Source organism: Branchiostoma belcheri, unplaced genomic scaffold (genome assembly GCF_001625305.1).
Source record: "Branchiostoma belcheri isolate BF01 breed outbred unplaced genomic scaffold, Haploidv18h27 scaffold24, whole genome shotgun sequence".
Classification (NCBI taxonomy): Eukaryota; Metazoa; Chordata; class Leptocardii; order Amphioxiformes; family Branchiostomatidae; genus Branchiostoma; species Branchiostoma belcheri.
This window is the reverse complement of record NW_017803843.1, coordinates 2,594,225-2,613,435: the sequence shown is the minus strand read 5'-3', so window position 1 is coordinate 2,613,435 and position 19,211 is coordinate 2,594,225. Positions and strand designations below refer to the sequence as shown.

At 39.9% G+C, this 19,211-nt stretch overlaps 2 protein-coding genes across 3 annotated transcripts in view; one reads left to right on the top strand and one right to left on the bottom strand.

The window, feature by feature from the left end:
- Positions 1 to 827: 827 nt before the first annotated feature.
- LOC109470974 (neogenin-like) lies at positions 828 to 8,336 on the top strand. The gene is made up of 10 exons (XM_019770088.1): positions 828 to 1,032; positions 2,277 to 2,717; positions 2,949 to 3,266; positions 3,606 to 3,881; positions 4,115 to 4,174; positions 4,532 to 4,630; positions 4,963 to 4,999; positions 5,143 to 5,209; positions 5,379 to 5,425; positions 5,551 to 8,336. Coding segments are annotated over exons 1-10 (1,395 nt in total). The 5' UTR covers positions 828 to 983; the 3' UTR covers positions 5,552 to 8,336.
- LOC109470969 (protein kinase C epsilon type-like) overlaps positions 5,630 to 19,211 on the bottom strand; it is a 14,007-nt gene continuing 425 nt past the window's right edge. Inside the window, exons 2-15 of one of the 2 annotated variants that reach the window (XM_019770081.1) lie at positions 16,652 to 16,718; positions 16,042 to 16,222; positions 15,492 to 15,526; positions 15,158 to 15,240; positions 14,686 to 14,815; positions 13,972 to 14,222; positions 13,337 to 13,436; positions 12,806 to 12,993; positions 12,122 to 12,295; positions 11,509 to 11,663; positions 10,938 to 11,076; positions 10,560 to 10,748; positions 10,215 to 10,361; positions 5,630 to 9,986 (exon numbers count right to left, since the gene is read on the bottom strand). In XM_019770081.1, coding sequence (XP_019625640.1) covers positions 9,840 to 9,986; positions 10,215 to 10,361; positions 10,560 to 10,748; positions 10,938 to 11,076; positions 11,509 to 11,663; positions 12,122 to 12,295; positions 12,806 to 12,993; positions 13,337 to 13,436; positions 13,972 to 14,222; positions 14,686 to 14,815; positions 15,158 to 15,240; positions 15,492 to 15,526; positions 16,042 to 16,222; positions 16,652 to 16,718 — 1,986 coding nt within the window. In that variant the 3' untranslated portion in view covers positions 5,630 to 9,839. The remainder of the gene's footprint in view (positions 9,987 to 10,214; positions 10,362 to 10,559; positions 10,749 to 10,937; positions 11,077 to 11,508; positions 11,664 to 12,121; positions 12,296 to 12,805; positions 12,994 to 13,336; positions 13,437 to 13,971; positions 14,223 to 14,685; positions 14,816 to 15,157; positions 15,241 to 15,491; positions 15,527 to 16,041; positions 16,223 to 16,651; positions 16,719 to 19,211) is intronic. The other variant, XM_019770082.1, reaches the window with a different exon arrangement.

The following is a 19,211-nucleotide window of genomic DNA, read 5'->3' as shown; positions in this document are numbered from 1 at the left end:
TCAGAAGCGCTCCACCGCAACTCTCGAACAGCTTTTGACTACAGCTTGTGGATATATTTTGAACATCATAGATAGCTCAGATTAGACCAAGGACATTCTATATGAAATGTACCATATTCGTCCATTTTTTAAATTTAATCGAACTCGATTTTAACTGTCAGCCGGACGACCGAACAGTAATAAAAAATGGCAACTTATATGTTCCTTCACAATATCTGCCAGCTGAAAATGACACACAGCGATACTAACTGACATATTTTGCAATTTTTGTCACAAGTGATCACAAATTGAGCAAACCAATGCGCATGGCTACTACATAAATTATACAAAGGACTTCCTTTGTCAAATAACAATTTTATACCAGCTACGTAATACGCGTGATCTAACACCAAGAGCATGTGGTAACCCGGGAAAGTTTATTTTAAGTGCACCTCCATAACTTACGGGCACTTCGCCCCTTCCCCCTTCCCCGTCTTAATTGCTCCAGTAGAATGGCACAGACCTCAGGTGTAACGCCAGACTGTACACAATGCGAACAGCAGCCACACATCAGTGTTGGAACAACCAGTCATATATCATGTCGCTCGCTCGACGCTTCGCCTACAGCATCCCCACACATAAACAGATACAGGGATACTATCCCCAAATCCCTTTGCCTTACTGTAAACTAAAGTATCAGAATCTATTGTGGAACTTAAGAAGAGGGACGAGGCGTCTGCAGGTAATCCATGTCCCTGAATGGCTGCACTAAACAAATAGACCTTCTCTGCATGTGTACCTTACGTAGGTTTAGCACACAGACTACTGTTAATAATTCACCCGCCGATGCCAGGTACCAAAGGTACGGCTGAGTCAGGCTTTGCCCACAGAAAACCGTTACATTGTCCACAGAGTACCCGTGCGCCGTGGCCGTTCTGTTGCGAGACTGCCCAGAGACTTGTTGCAGTAATTTATCGTTCTGACGAATAGTACACAACCTAAAGATGCGCATAATAATCTTCCTCCCTCTGCTGGCCTTGGTGCACACGACAGGTGAGTCTTTTTCGTCCCTTTTCAAACTCTCAGTCCTCCAGGTGTGGACGCGGTACTGTACAAACTCTCCTGAAGGTTCACTGACTTCCAGATGAACTCTAAATACAGTAAAAAGTCGAAATTAGCCTTAGAGAGGTTTACAGTAGAAGCCACAGTTTAGCTTTGTGAGATGTACTGTACTTAACAGGATTCAGAAATGCAGAATCTCTATCGATAGACAGCAAGTCTTGAGAAACGAAAAAAAATGGCGGGGCGGTTGTGGGGACAAATACTAGTAAATCAATGTACACTTACCGTGGTAGTCGTAACGTGGCGCCACAAAAAAAGGCACCCGTACGGGTGGATCTTTTTTCTTTGAAGGTAATGAGACTGAATGTAACATGAGCCAAAGCAATACAAAGATGTGTTTAGAAGGTCCGTATGAGTATGAACTGAATGTGTGATGGAAAAAGCGAAGTGAAAAAGTTGCTGGATTACAGGGTAAAGCGAACCAAATGGTTGAAACCTGTCTCATGTAGTTACTGTGTCTTTCCTAGGGACATGGTTAAGTAAAATGCAAATGTGTTACTTCCCATGTTTGCAACGATTAAAGTGTACTGCATGAGTCACATTTCTCTTGAATTTAAATTCTGACCATGCCATCCAGTGGTGGCTGGGCGGGAGAATCGTTGTTTACTTAGTACAGGATGAGGTAATGGCGTACCCTCAACGGTTTTTGTGAAAACTGATTTTACTATGATAAGACTAAGCAACATTCAAATTAACTTTTAAGTTAAAAGTTTGAAATATAATCTTCGTAATGGAATGTAGAATGTTCTGAAGGAACTGAAATCGAAGTTGGGCGTGTATTTTTGTGCGCGTTCAAATTGTATATTAAATCTGAGTCATGAAAACATGTTAATCATTAACAGCAGCGGACAAGAGTTTCGTCATGGTAACTTCGTTCGATGTGGTGAATTTGTAACCATTATAGCGGCGCATGCTGAACTAGTACCAGTACTGGCGTGGGTAATGACGGCCTGTCAATGATCGCCCTCATTGGACAAAAAAGCTCAACATGACGAGTATACTTCCTCTGCATATGCTCGGACGAAATTGCTCTTCACAGTGATTATTCAAAACATATGGATACTATTAACTTTGCACATTTTATGGAGCAAAGTAGAAGCTTATATTCATATCTATTACATTATCACTATGACTTGTTTTCCTGAGGTTAATCTGAACTTATTTTTCTCTGGCAGCTGCTCAGCGGTCTGTGGCACTCAATGTGGGCCCCATCAACTACCGAGTGAATGAACTTGAGCCTGAGGAGCCGGAGCAAGCGACTCCAGTCACGCTTCAGTGCGACTTCAGCTCCGTGGGATGGACCATTCAGCCAGGCGACTTGGAGGAGATCACCTGGTGGAAGGAAGACTGGGACATCGGGGAGCATGGCTACGAGTGGGAAGACAGGGGACGGCACGAGGTCCTGAACTTCAACACACAGAGGAACTTCGTCTCCTACGGCACCTTCAACAACTACGAAGGACGCACTAACCTGGAAGTGGACGAAATGGGACGAAACAGGCTGACCATCACACGCGCTAACATCCGAGACAACGGAACATTTGTGTGTGAGGTGGAGCTGTTCAGTGGGACCCAGAGACACCGGGCAGAGGCCACCATGTACCTGGAGGTCCGCGGTGAGCAAGGCTATGCTCATACTGGGCGGTTTTATATATAGGATGGACAGGATGGATTGAAGTGTTAGCTGCATAGGGAGATTATGGGGTTTGAGAAGGCATATCTTTGTCTATTGTGACTTACCTTGTTTGCTGTCAGTCCTGGAATGCTCAATAGATGACCCACCGCAAGTCGGTCACTGGTAAGTTGCGAGGACTTCATCAACGATTTATTTATTTTTTGTTCAACAGCTAAACCGACGCGTCCAACAATCAGGGCCTTCTATCTGCCAGAAACCAGGGAAGTGATGATGATGTGCAACTCCACGGACGGCAACCCCGGCCCCACCTTGAGCTGGTGGAACAACACACAGGACAACCCGCGCGGAAGGGAGCAACTGTTCGTGGACGCCCTCTTCCGAAACTACACCAGTATCACAGGCTACGAAGACGCAGGTGCGACTATCCGGTTCCGTATAGATGAGGAGAGGAACCTGAACGACAGGTACAGCTGCGAAGCTCAACATCCACTGCTGTTCGAAAGGCGCCTGTACACAAACATCACCCTGGGTAAGTGTATCTATTTACTGCACATCTTTTGTCAACAATTATACCCTTATATTTTTTAGCCCCTGAAGTGGATAGGAATTCAACAATTATGTTATGTAATATTACATGTAACCATTTGAACCCTTTCAGGAGGTTTTCGTTTCCCAATGACTTTTCAGAGATTTTTTCTCATAAAGATGCAGGCAAGACCTCGCTTGTCATTTCTGAAAGTTCCAAACTCATAAAACTATATATATATAATGAAGACGTGACTTCGGTGCATGGACAACATCTGTAGGGTGTATTGGGTTACATGTACTTGCAAATACGCATGTATGGCTTGTAACTATCTTCCCACAGCTAGGCCAGGCATTCCGGAGATCCGAGTCAGCCCCTACATGGAGAACAACATCCCGGCCGGGAAGGACGTGGTGCTGGAGTGCAGGGCCAGCGGTCAGCCCGAGCCCGTGTACGTCTGGAGGAGGATCGGCCAGATGCTTCCCAATGGCCAGGAAACTTTCATCGGGGAGCACCTCACCATCTACGATGTGCAGTCCAGCGATGAGGGGAGATATGAGTGCACTGCTCAGAACGCGTTTGAGGAACGCAGTGCTGCAACCAGCATCATTGTGAGAGGTATGCTACATAGGAATCATGACGTTCCAGCTATCTCCTGTTGGTTTGAACATTTCCAGGTGACACATAATCGACAGTGCTAGATGATGAGTCATTATCACAAGTGGTATCATTTTAATGGTTTCATACAAACTATATGTTGCATCTTAGGCAAAGGACAGGTTGGAAAACAGTAATGTTGCCCAAATTAAAAAGTTACGCTGTCTGTCTAACTATCGTCTTCCTCCCTACAGCTCCAGAAAACATCATCAATGAGGTGGAACTGCAGGTGGACGACAGAGTCGATGCCTTACGTAAGCATCTTGCACTTAGAATTAATCATGATTAAAGTTGTGAGGGACTTTTTGGTGAAAAGCATTGCTAAAACACAAGTGAATATTTCTTTATCATATTCTAATTTTTTTAAGTAGATCGTGAATGTTTTGTATATACATTCTAGTGCATTCATTATTTGTGTGTGTCCATTGCACCATTTCCATATCAAATGATGTGACAATGATTTAAAAAGAGTTCGGAATTATCACTACGATACAAATTCCACCCGAAACATTCTACTAACACTTAAGTGGTAGCACATAAACTTAAAGGCATCTTTAGAGTTGATATTTGCTCTGCCTCTGGATTAAGAAGGGTCTTGTCTGCCTCCACAGTACGGGCTAAGATCATTGGTGGTGTGATTGGAGCCGTGCTAGCCCTGGTGGTCGTCATTGTTGTCGCTGTCATTGCTTTCCAGCTGGTCAAGCGACGAGGTAAGATTCCTTAGTGCTTATACAATTAAAGTTCCTGTTACTTGTCATATACCTGGGGACTCCTTTCAACCACCATTGTATTCTTCTGACTCAGTGAGATAGTTCAACTCAAAGTATCTTAAAGTTGTTTTCTTTCTGCATTGTCAGGCACTGCTAAGCACCATGATAATTTTCATATCCAGTTGAAAATGCTATATCTAAGAATTCTTTTGAATAATGCTACACAGTCCTGTATTGGAAAAAAACAAAAGCCTTCATAGAAATAATCCAATAATCCAAGTAATATCATTATATTTCATTGATGCATTTCTGATGTCTTATTTTGGCCCTAGGTTCAACACCAAATGTTTACAAACAGCCAACTCAGAGGTAGGTAGACACATGTATTGTCAGTATTACCACAGGAAACCTGTTGTCTGTACTAATTCCAGCTTCACTGCTTTTAATAGCATTATACAAACTTTAAAAGCAATGTCTTTATAGATATGTTTGTTTTCCTATTACTAATGCAGCCAACCAATCACTGCTGAAGTAACAGCACTGGAGATGGAAATGGAAGCCCCTGAAACAACACCAAAGGTACAGTACTTACTCATAACTCTTTAGCTAGCTTGTTCATTTGTTCAACCTATATTTGTCCATGTAAAGAAACAAGAATAACTTAATATAATAGTATGAATGTGAATATTGTTAATACTCTACCATGGTGACCTGATAATGAGAGTTAATAATATTTGCTATGTTGCAGGAGAAGGAAGCAGCTGAGTATGCCGCCCTAAAAGACTCGGAGGCATGGTGAGCAAATCTTACCTTAGACCTTATTACACCCCAGAGTACATTAGGCAGTCCTGTTCTTTCCTAATTAATGGGCAAAAATTTTGTTTTCCATCACACTAACAATATTCTAAATATTTTTGCAGATCTCCGTTGCTGAAATCAGATGTGTTTGAGCATGTTTGTTCATCAACAAATGTTGAGAATGTAGACATAGTTTTTTTTAAGTAGACATTAGATTCTGCATTTTGTGAAAGGCAATGACTGCAAGTTACTAGTACAAATGTGTGGTCCATTGTGTTAAAAAGAATACAAGTAGCCCCTATACAGTATGCACATACTACACACACATGCTTTCTTTCCTTCTCGCATACTTCCACACAAAATATACATGCCATAGTGTTTTGGCTTACACTGATACGTAAACCTAACATTGAAATAGAAAGCCAGTAGTATAATTAGCAATTCTTAGGAGTATCTGTAGAACATCAATGGTGAAAGAAAGGAATATCAGTTACACAAAATTAGTGAAAAGTGCTCTGTTCAGTTTGTTAAGTATCACTGAAACATAATGAAATTTGCTTGCTATTTTTGTCAAGCTGAATTATAATAGATACAATCATGATTCCCCTCATTGTATAGATTTCTCACGTGAACAAACGCTTCATTTCTTCTTTACATCCTTCCCTACATGTCGAGTAGCATACCACCAGTGTAGGATAATAGTGAAGCTGGCCAGGAAAATTATGACTCAATATTATTACTTCTGTATTAATTTGCTATTGCTTTGGAGACTGTTACATGCAAGCAGACTTGTGCGGTGTGCTTACCTTCAAATGGAATATAGCTGTTCTTTGAACACAGCATATTGTGTGTTATGTTTGTTATTTGCAGTGCGATTCTGACGAAAGACATAAGCACCAAAATCTTCATCATATGTTGCTTTGAGTCAATTCTGCGTCACCATGTGGGTTGCTATTGTCATTATTCATCTATCAACATGTAAAATGACTACTGACTTGCTACACAAAACACATGACTCAGGGTCTTGTCTCTGAGAAATTTATTTTCATGATGTTCTGACTTCCAGACACTTTACATCCTGTTATCATCATCTTTGCATGCATGACAGAAGCACAACTGCCTCCAATCCAAGTTCCTCTTATTCCATAGAGATCTCTTGCAAGCAAATAACACATCTGTTCAGAGGTCTTCCTACTTAAAGACAACAAGTAGTCTGCTAGTCTCATCAGTCAAACAACTTTAAATGGACAATCCCATTTACCACTGGTTCAGAGAACACACACCGTATTAAACTTACAAAACACAAAATGCAAATCAGGGTTGAAACTTCACAATAATACTGTTCCATATTTTCCAAGCATACATGCTCTACAGGTATTCACAATAGAATATACATATTCATGTCCTTGGACAGTCAGTCATTATCATGCATCTTACAAAAGAGATTTTGAAATTTCCTTATCCCTATGTACAAGGCCTTGTTAGACAGCACACAATATTACAAGGAAACAAATTCACAATACAGATCTTGAAGCTTGTTTCACACTTCTTTTTTATACATAAAGATTGCAGAACTAGTGTTTACACAGATCCACCTTCACCTGACAATAAAACCATTTCTGTCTTCTTGAACAACTTTGCACATGTACAGCATCAGTGACTAGGGATGTATGGCATTTCGTACCTGACACAGTTTGACACAACGAGAAAAGTTTATATTTATAGGATTGACCAGCAAGACAACAGGCCAATGTTGAGCACGTGCTATATTATGTAGCAGACAGAACTAATATTTATTCTAATGTTGACTTGTAAAAACAGACTTTTCATCTTTTTTAAGAACATGTTAACAATTAGATGGACACCTTTTGTCTTTTCACATCTATGAAAAGCTAGGAATAGTAGACCAAATATTCACACATTCACACACCACTAAAACTATAGAGACCTTTCTATACAACATATTTGACAAACTAGCTTCTTGTGATAACAAATCTCCAGACAAATGTGATAAATGTTTTGTGGTGAAAAGTTTGTTCAGGTCTTGGTAGGTCTTCCTTGGTTGATTTAGGTGGCAGTTTTCTTTCAAATTCATGACAAAGCAAGATCCGTGAATTTTCCAAAGTCCATCACTCTGGCATGATTGACAGCAAGTCCAATACATGTACTCCATGTGCACTTCAGGAACACTGGTAACAACAGCAGAGTGACATGGATGCATGTCTACCATATCAGACTGCATGGGTATGGTTGGGAAACATTGACCCGACTCTTCAAAGCAAAGTAGAGCAGATTACTCACAAAATCTGCAGAGCAACTGTGATGTGGTATGGATTCAGGAGAGGACAGTGACATCTACCTAACAAGCCTCCACCTGGCATAGCTGGATGGTATTGTGGCTGTTAACCTTCTATAGTCAAAATGCAAACATCATGCCTAAAGTTCTCTACCTTCTAAAGTACAATTGTAGACATGTATGTTGTGGAGCATCAGCAGTCCAGTTCTCCCTTGAGCTATCCTTATGAAGGTTGCCTGATGTAGAGAGTGACAGGGACACAAGCGGTTTTTATCACACTCGTCAGTCTTGACTTGAGTCAACATAACCTCTGAAAACTGGTACACTTGCAAAGAACATGACTACCTGAAGACAGTGAGGCACCAAGTTGCAACAATGACAAGACCACAAGCTGACAAAAGACAAGAACAATATGTGTCATCTTATGGTGGTAGCAATAGAGTTAAAACATGTTGCAACATGTTGCAGGGTTTGAGGTACAGTCATGTTACCCTCCTTCCAAGGCTCACTCACTAATGTTACTTCAAAATTCAAAGAACTAAGCTCCTTCACCATAAATTGTTTGGCACATGCTGCAGAGCGTTTAAAATATTTCCAGAAGAGAAAAAAAAACATGGCAGGCAAGAAATCCTTGCTATCACTAGAAAGCTTCCTGGTGTTCCTTGAAGACCAAACACTTTCCAAGTTTGAAGATGTAGTCAAAGCAATGCTTATATACGAGAATGACAGTCAACATCTAAAACGTCAGAACCTGTCTGAGTACTGGCCGTTGCTACTCTTGCTCCAACACTGATAAAGCTCCAGAACTCCTGTCAGAGATTGAGAAAGTAGCAAGATTATCTTTACTTTTGTTAAGTCTGTAAGGTCTGTCAAAGTTTTGGCCAAACAGCATCATATTTTGCAAGAACAATAGGATCCTTGATTGTCAGATAAAAATGACAAACAATGCCTTGAGAAACAACATTCTTCTGATTCTGATTCAAAACACACTATTCTAACATTAAAAGCATCCCTACAACATTGGTTGCAACATGCACACCCAATTGAGCCTAATGTTGTTTCTGCTGCTTTCCCTCACTCAGATATACTTTCAGTAGACAAACCAGCTCCATACATATACATATTGAAACAGTTTTATCATGGCTCTACAATAACGGGGAGGTGGAGGCCATCTATTGGTCCTATTCTGTTTTGTATGAATGTTACAAGATGATGGTATTACAGTGATTAACTAGAGTAAGAACATTTTGTTACACTGTTACAAAAGACCTTCTGAAGCTCATCAGCTGAAACAAACTGCCATTTGCAATACTATCAACCATCTCCTGTGTAGTTCACAGAATAATGAGGATATCCAGTACTCTAAAAAGCTCCTGAATCACTTAAGTTACCACATCCAAACACAACCAGCTTCTAGGAACACCTGCACAGGAGCAGCTACACATAAATTACATCAGGAGAAGACAAGGACATCAACACATTCATCCAGAAGGCAGAGTTGGCAGGATGGTAGGAATGAGTTTTTTCTTTGTAGAAACTCTTACTTCTCTGTAACATGTTGACAGGTACTAATATTTATACAAATAAGTAGCAGTTTTGCACTCGTAATGCCACAAGATTATCACAATGACTACAAGTATTTTGCACTTCTTGCTCTTCTTTAAAAAAAACACACCTGGCAATTATCCCATAAAAAACCTTCTACAGCTATTCAATCACAGGATGGGAGCCAGTAACTGCATCAGTTGACTGCACGAAAACATCAATTGCACAAGAAAAAACATCAAAAATTTCTCCCCTGGTAAAAGAGATTCTTATAGGTTCTGTACATTGCTACGCTATCACTCCATACTATCACGTATCATCACAAGAGGTCCTATTGAGGAAAACAGAGTTGGTTGTAGGAATTTCTACTATGTTTGAGAAAACATTGGTGCTTGTGCAAGAGACCAGATACAACTTTTGTAGGCAACACTCTGCCTATGTCACTTGCCTTCCACTGTATAAGACTGTTGTATTTTTCTTGTAAGTTTACACAGCATCTTTGCATAAAGACAGTGCTTGGAGTACAAACCAGAGAATGACTAGCAGCAGGACCTGTGCATACACTTCCCCCTACACCTCTGTGTCGTCGCCAGTAAAAGAAAATCCCTTAAACTCCTCCTGGTTGATTGCCTTCACCACTGCATCATCAGTAGGCGTAAGAACTGGCTCCTCTCGTGTGAAATCTTGATCAAAGTTATTGGCATCCTTCTTCGTTTTCTGATGGAAAAAAATAGAAAACACGACCAAATGAAACAAGAGGCAGCTAAGCTAAGCTCATGTATATATGTAAATAATTGCACTGGAAGACTGCTCACATGCACAGAAAAAATAAAGACCCCTTAGTATTGGTAACCAAGTTAAATCTGACCTGAGCAAGGAGCTGATTTCTGTGAATCACATATGAAGTTGACATATGAAAATAGTTACTGGTCACTGAATACTCACAATTTTTGGTCTGAAGGGCGGTTTTACTCTTCTATCTAACAGTGCTTCCCAGTCTATGTCTTTAAAGAAAACATGTTGTTTGATGGCAGCCTCCCCTCCCTGAGCAGCAACACAGCCCAACCGCTTGGCAGGGTTCTTGGTCATAAACTGTGGAAGGCAAACACAATCCACTGTAAAGTGCTCATGTAGCCACTGTTCTCCTCCCTGTCTCAATTCAGTTCAGCTACAATGTCACCTTTCATTCTATCAGCAGTTAGGACAGAAAAGATAACTCCTAATGTTATTGAAGTTGACAAATCTGATATGATGAAATAAGATCAAATATACAAGTATGCTATTACTCACAGCTTTTAAGATAGCTACAGCTTCTTTGCTAAGCCATACTGGATACAAAACATCATCATGCAGGATAGATTCAAACAGGTCATCTTCATTATCAGCCTCAAATGGTGGCTGGCCGGCCATCATCTCATACAGCAGCACCCCCAGGGCCCACCAGTCACAGGAGGGGCCATACTCCAACTCCTGCAGGATCTGAAAGGGAACAAACTGTTACGTACATACCTGTCTCAGGATGAGGGGTACACAAACATGGATACTACAGTATGGATACTACAGTACTATAAGTACTGCCATGTCATGTCATTTCTTTCCTGGAACAGTAAGTTACATCAAACAGCAAATGAAGATGGGAGCTGAGACAAGCAAGGACCAATTTCTTACCTCAGGAGCAATGTAATCTGGTGTTCCACAAAATGTGGTGGTGAGCTTCCCGTTCAGAATGCCCTCTTTACACATGCCAAAGTCGGCAAGTTTTATATGGCCATCAGCATCCAAAAGGATGTTGTCCAATTTCAAATCTCTGCAAAGGAGAAACAAATGAAGTTGCACCACTCAAGACTATCAGTAATTCATCAACAAATGGCACTTGTGTATGAGTAATGTCTCAATATAATGACATAACAATGAATTCCATTAGCGATGAAAGTGTTTCTATTTATGTCAACAAGTACCTATGCTAGCAACAGGCTAATATAGGAGGGTAAACATTCACAGATGTGTACACATTTCCATAATGAGCTTTTGTATTGTGAAGTGTAGCCTCATACACAGAACATACATACTTACCTTCACCTACAATATGCAAGGCACTGTTTACATTGAAGAAATACACAAATTGTAAGATGAATTTGTTTAAGTGCACATGCTCACAAAACTGTACATGTATCTACTGCAAGGAAAATAGATATATTAGTACTGATTTTATACTAAAACTAGAAATGTTTGTACCAACCTGTAGATGATTCCATGTTCATGTAAAAACATCAGAGCCAGAATAACTTCTGCAGAGTAAAATTTCGAACGTGGTTCGTCAAATTTTCTAGCCCGTTGAATCTGAAACATCAGGTCCCCTCCATTCACATACTCCATGACAAGGAACAGGCGGTCCTGGGAAAATGAACAATGGATGATATTAAACACTTCTAACATTTACCAACTTGAGCTGACAGACTAGCTTACTGTAGTAAATTATTCATCGGTCAATCATACATCAAGTTACTGAGTGAATACAGGACCAAGAACAGAACCATAGCAGACAACTGGTTGCAAAAGCCCAAATTGGGCAAATGTAGCACAACATGATATTTTCATCTGGTCTAATACAGCACAACATAATACTTTTAATTGGTTTTTGGTTTTATGATAAAAAGCATGTCGCAAGTTAAGTAAAGAAGCTCAAGAAGCACATGGCCAAGTTTCAGTTTACCAAAAGTATTTAGTCACTCCATTTTCAATTGATTAACCCTTGCAGACTAGACTGTCCCTGTCTGGCATCACTACTCTAGACATCAGGATGGATTCAGCAACATAGGCAGCAGCACAACAATACACTCTGGCATCCCTACCTTAGTCTGAAAGCAGGCGTGCAGTGCCGTGAGGAAGGGGTGTTTCCTGGACAGTAGCAGGACCCTCTTCTCCGTCATGGTACAGTCCACATCATCGTCCTGGATGATGACGTCCTTCTTCAGCACTTTGATGGCGTAAACATCATCAGACTCCTTCAGCTCTGCCAGCATCACCTGCACATTCAGCACAACGCAAGCTCTCATGCTTCTGTTATGCATGTTGTGGTGCCTGATGCAGCAGTGTAATCCTAACTCATCTATTGTAATCATCAATGTGGGATGTGTCAAATATTGAGACATTTTCAAGTCTGCTACCCAGATGTTAAATGTGGAAGTGGTGGATCTTGGTGTTACATGTAAATTGCAGTGGTTTATTCTGCCCCAAGGCAAATGTGGTAGAAACGACTTCACTAACGGCCAGTTTGTGGGATGAGGACAAGCAAATGTGAGGAAAATATAGCCCAGCATGATGGTGTGTGCAGGATCTGATGTTGATGTTGTTCTGACTGCTGAATTACTGGTGTAATTACTATATCATCTGTGTCCAATTCTTTAAAAGGTATGGAAAATTATCTTTTCATTTCCAAGATATGAATTTTGTGAGAAACAGTTCAAACATTAAATGCTGAATTGGTATAACCAACACTTCATATAACCACATCATGAGGGCAAAGATAGCTGTACCTTGCCAAAGCTGCCCTTTCCTAGAACCTTGATGAAATTGAAGTCGTCCAGCTTCAATCTGCGATGTCTTATATCAGGAGCCCCAGACAGGTCAGGTGAGGTCACGGTGCTGTTACTGGATGTAGAGCTGGCATTCTCCTCCACATTCTGTGGTTTCTCATTCATGTCTGTGCACGGCTTCTCTTTGTCTGCAAAACAAAGCATTCTTAGTCCATTGCAGGTACATGTATCTTGTTCACTTAATATATCTACTGTAAGCAACACACACACACTGTGCACATGTATTTTGTAACACATTATTCAGGATTCTAGAAAACATTGTATAAGACACAAATATAGCACCTATTCATTCATTGCTTCCCTTTTTTTAATATCTAAGAATTTTTGGGCAAACCTATCAAATATCAGCACATAGAGCATACATACAAATACACAGAGCATTGTCATATATGAAGGATTACATACTACAAAAGCTCTAATGAGAGCAGGACACTCAGTCTATTGAAAGGTCCATTCAGCAGGCACCCTTACCATCTATTCTGGGGGCAGAGTGTGGTCTCTTGTCCTGTTTCTCATTGTCTCCCTTTCCCTCCAGCTCTGCCTTCTTGGCTGTGTCATGAGTATTGGAGGTCTGTACCACACAAGCAGTTCTTTGTCAACAGTGGTTGTATTAACATCATCAATATGACTTTTATAGATATAAGACACTTCACATATTTCAGACAAACAAAATGAATGAATACAGGATGGTACACCTATATAGGATACCTTAAGACCAAAGATACAGCTTATAAGATATAACATTATATGAGGCTTGGTTAAAGAAACTCCACAAGTAGTTAAAAGTGTATCATGCTCCAGCTCAAAAGAGGATAACTGCTTTACCTTTTTTAGTATTGGAATGCTTGCCATAATGCCCAAAGGTGAAGAGTGCAAAGAGCCATGCCAAACTGATAAAGGCTGCTTCATCAAAGAAAAAAATCATAGGACAAGACAGCGAATAAACATTTTTTTTCTGTTGGGAAGAGGGTATTCTATTCATTCTAATATGAATATATATGTCTATTGAAAAATTCAGAACAAAGGTGTTCTGTTTCAAGCAGCCATCTTGCCCTTTTTCTTTCCTGTAGGATACAGCCTCCATTTTGTATTTCCACTGAACCTACCTTTAATTTCTTATCTTGAACCCATGAAGCTGGGACTGTTTGTTTCAAAGATTTCCACAGATCTCTTGCCTTGTTTACCTGATGGGGTCTGCCCTGATGGTAAGCCATGGAGCCGCCCTTCTTTTTCCTTGGTGTTAACTTGTCGCCTGTGAGGCCGAGCTCGGCCAGTTTCAGAGCGATCTCCTTGGGGTTGATGCCACAGTTGTGCGCCACGTTCTTCTGACATCTCATGTGCACATTCATCTTGCAAGCTGTGACAAGAAACACAAAAAATATCCTCCCTACAAAGGGTGTACATCGCCATGATCAACCAACTTTTTCTAAAACAAGTGCTAGTGGAAAGATGCCTTTTTTTCACACCAAGGAGGTTCACTTGTTCACCTTTACCTTGTAAATAGCCAATTTGCCTTGTTGAAAAAAAACAGGCATAACATACTCATTAATAAGCAGGCAGACTTATAGCAAGGCATTTATAAAAACTTCTGCAAGAGCCAAGTTCAATAACGGACATCTCACTTCAAATTGGGTCCTAAAATCTGAAACTTCATTGACACATATTTAATAAAGTAAAGTTTGATCGCTCAATGTATAATTCTATCACTTACTACATGTTATATGGGTTTTTATTGGTCATCTATTAGATTATTGTACAGTACTATTAGCTTTAGCTGTACTGATACCCGGTTATTGTTTAGACATAAAGAAAACAAATACCTTCACATTGGAGCCCTTGTTTAAAAAGTCCATACAGCAAAGATCCACAATGGTCACAAAAGGTAGGGCGCTTGTAGGTATGAGTACTGAATCGATGAGGCATGTTGATACTAAATCTTGAGGTGAGAAACTGCACAGATGAGAAGAAACTGTTAAATCTCAAGAAGCTGTTAACTATTACAATTCATTTTAATTGTCATCATTTTGTTTACATTGTTGTTTTTATGACCCATTCCTGATGGAATACAAAACATTTACAACTGTTTTGTACAAGTTGACTTCCCAGTGAAATTTAATAATAAATTTCTTACTTTGCTCACTTCAAAATGTAAAACTAATATACCCCAGTAATGTTTCTTGTACAAAAATTCTGGTTTGATATAAGGGCATGGGGTAGATACATGAACCTGCCTAAAGATGAATTAGTATGAAATCTACAAGAAGAGATGTTTTGCATATTAGGTATCTCTACCTCATCTTGCATGGCTTCCTTCTGTCCCGGACACTTTGTAACGACCAGTTCATGGCATCTCTTGTGAACCACACAGGTACAAACTGAAAAATGTGGAGGGAAAACATATCAATTGCTTGCAAATAGGTACAACATCTACTCCTATTTGGGTGCATGACTGCATGTTGTCTTCAATAACAACATGAATTTCAAATGACTTAACCTGAACACAGGACTACATGAATCAGAAGTTATGGACTATAATCTTTATACCTAATGAGATATCTCTCTTTCAGTCAAAAGGAGACCTTTGTACAGTTTATTAGGAGCTTATTATATGCTGTTGTACACCCACCTTGGCACTGGTATCCTTGCTTTCCAAGAACTCCCCTGTAGGTAGGCATGTGAAAGGGGTCAAAACAGTTCTAAGAAACAAAACTACCTGGATTAAAATCCCAGTGACACAAACTAGGTACCAAACATAATTAGGCTGGAGATGTACTCAGTTTAGTACTCAGTTTAACAGTAATGTACTGCCTAGTTCCTGGAAGAGATTGTAACTCCCACAGCAGACTGACAGAAGTAATTAGAATTGGATCATCCCATTACTGATGATGATTCCCGTGCTTGTCAATTACAAACACCTCTTCTGAGAAGGCACCAATTTTCTGCCACTTTTTCCAACAACTATGGAATGTTATGTTATGTTATGTTATAAAGATGTGACAAAGGTTTTTCTGACAAGCACAAATCCATGCAAAAAAATGCTGCTGCTGATAGCAGCACTGACAAAAATTCTAAATGCTAATATACAATAAGTGAAGGCAACACCTTATGCAACATCAATGTTATAATGAGTGACAGCGTATATAGATCTGTAACGTTTTCCCTGCTGGTTAACTTACCAAATAAAGTCTCTGCAGTGAGAACAGTACGTTGGCTGTCGTAAATAAGTGGCCATGAACTTGTGCCCATTGACCTGGTGGACACGTCGTCGCATGGCATTTTTCCGCTGGTGTCGGCCCATGCCGGGTCTGAAGACCTTCTCCGCCGCGGCAGAGGCTGAGGCAGAGGCTGAGGCAGCGGCTGTGGGGGGAACAGCATAACTTACAAAATACTCAAGAGTCATGACAATAAGCAAATGTTTTATTCATAATTCGGAACAGGTCGTATTGTTTTCCAAGCTTTAAAGGATCTATGACTACGCTTTGATCTCAGCTTTATGAACTGTGTTTTGACATCATCATGTCCTGAGACTTTGTTTTAATATCAATTTACAGTAAATAGACATGGACTGAGGCCTGTGTACATCATAGAGGCAATGACTCACTACTGTAATATACCATAATTGTTGATATATCAAAATCACTGCATTTGCCAAGAAACTTTGGGATGATCCGACAGCCTTCCAAGGGCAATGAAATGTCCACTGGTTGATAACAGCATGTGCATGAGACTAATATTTCATGTTAGAGAACCTATTTTTTAAAGCATGTCTACCAAATGCCACCTTACCAGACTCACAGGCAGCACCTTTCAGCTCCACTATCAGGTGCACTTTACCTGCAGGCTCCAAGTCAACCTGTTGGCATAAGAATGTAAACATGGAGGTTACAATGACATATGAAGCACAAATACTGGTTAGAACAACAATGGTACCATCATTTCACTTCAATAAGGCTCAGGTACAGGTAGAGTAAAAACAGCATACTAAGTTAAGTAACTTGATGGGCCATAGTTCTCGATGACTCACATATACACCATTAGCCTCACATCTGCAATGTATCTTTCTTACCTTCTAAACCATCTTAGCAGGGGTATTAATGCAGCAGATATGGTGGTGGTCATAAAATATTGACAAGATGTGTTAATGTCGGCAACTTGGCATGCATTCAGAGTGGTAGAAGCCAGAGAATTTTCCCAATGACAGCATGGCGCTATCTTAATATGTGCCTGTGACACTAAGTGGCTGTAAATACTTGTACCATTGGCTAAAGACACAGTACATACCACCCTCCCATGCAGGAGAGGCAAGCCGTGCAACTGCAGTGATTACATGTCTCTATGGCAGTCTGTGGCCATACTTCCATTTCAGAAATTTATGCAACTTTGATAGCAATAAACTTGTGCTACCAGTAACTGAAAGCTTACAAAAATTTCTCTATCCAATATCTTGGTTTTAATATGACATTATGCACAGACTACTAGTATGCACACACTGTCAAAAGTACAAAATGTACATGGCATGGTTGACAAAATTTTCATCTGACATCTGAATGTTGCTCCAACGTCCAAGCATCATTAACAAATTTTATTGAGTAAATCAGGTGAAATATTTGTCCCTTCCCAATAATATATATTCCAGTGTAAAGAGCGTAATTCTCCGTCCACAACTTGAACTTGAAACCCAGGCCCTCCAATATCAATTCCCCTTGCCCACATATGACAACATATGAAATTCAGCTCATAATATGCTTTGGTCAGATTTCAGATGTGTTAAGGCATTCTCCAATATCAGGACTTGAAAAACCACCTGCAAATCAAGCAAAATTGGAGCTATACCAATGTATAATATTTACTTAGGTACCTTTATCTCCTACACTGGTCCAAATAATGGTACACAAGTTGTGTATGGAAATTTTTGTTTGCAATACTGATCATTACCAGCTGTACTCACACCCTGGCACATTGCACCCAGAAATGGATTCATGTTGAATTTATGAGAAGGGAAATTTACTTCTAACCTAATTTTTGGTACCTGTATGTTTGAACATTGATTTTCTATCATGAATGAGAATTTTTGTGCTTATCTGACTCCAAATTGAAAATGTGTGGGAGTGAATATTTGGCTTTTTGGGCTTGAGATTCATATATACTAGTAGCTAGTGAACTCTATTCTAAGGAAGCAAGCATGATTTTCACTCAAATCTGAATGTACAAAAGGTGCATAAGGCAGAGGGACATCATGTACCCCCCTCCCGCCCCCTGAACTTTATCAAAATATGTATACAATTTTTTGCCAACTTGCATGTAGAGTGTAATTCTTTTTCAATGTTCATAGTCAGATTAATCTACAGTAGTTGCTGATGTATGATCAGTGAAATTTCTGCCGGTCTCTATTTCAATAAGTAGTTGTGTCAACCAGTCCAACCAGACTAGTAGTAGTACCTCATCAAGGATTCTACCTTACTAGTACATGTTACCTCAATATGGAGTGATAGACTTTCATGCTCTATTGAACATCCACAAAAGTACAATGATTCCATCATTACACATACCTGATTTGTAGGACTAGATCTACTATTATTCTATCACAATAACCAAACTAAATACCGACATGACATGTACATTATCCTACAAGAGGGGATAACGTTTCACTCTAGCCAGTTGTTGGTAATATCTAGCTCTAGTAGACCACATTAGGATTGTCCTGTGGTCTGACTCTGAAGCTACTGTAACACACTAAATATAAACAGCCTATATCATCACAAAAGCTTCAATTAATCTCCTAACCCCAATACCAGAAAATACAGTACATGTATTTGGTTTATACAAGATTGATCCTGATGACCATTAGACCACAAAATCTGCATGTACTACCAGGTAATGGCTTGTCTTTGACTACGATTATTTCTCCCATGCATGAACAATCCCTCAAAATGTTCATAAATTAGTATATAAGGAAACCACAACAATATCTCATAGTGCTCAGGACAAACATGGATCAATACCCTGCCTACAGTACTTATTTAACCACTACTTGTTATTTATTTTCAGCTTGTTCTATTTATATTCAACAACAGCATTATTTATGAACCAACAAATAACATTGGCAAACAGGGTAAATGGACCCATATTGCATTTCAGACCTGTCCTGGGTATGTTAACCTGAATGAAAAACAAATAATTACACAGCTGCACCACAAAAGCACATTTTCTTTTTTCAGCATGCACAGCTAAACCTCATGCTTTGCTTTCATGACAGCGAGCCATTTAACTGTCAGGTTCTATCATTTTCCTCTGCAAGTACCCTTCATTTAATCCACATCAAACCTGTATCTGTAATAAGAGCATG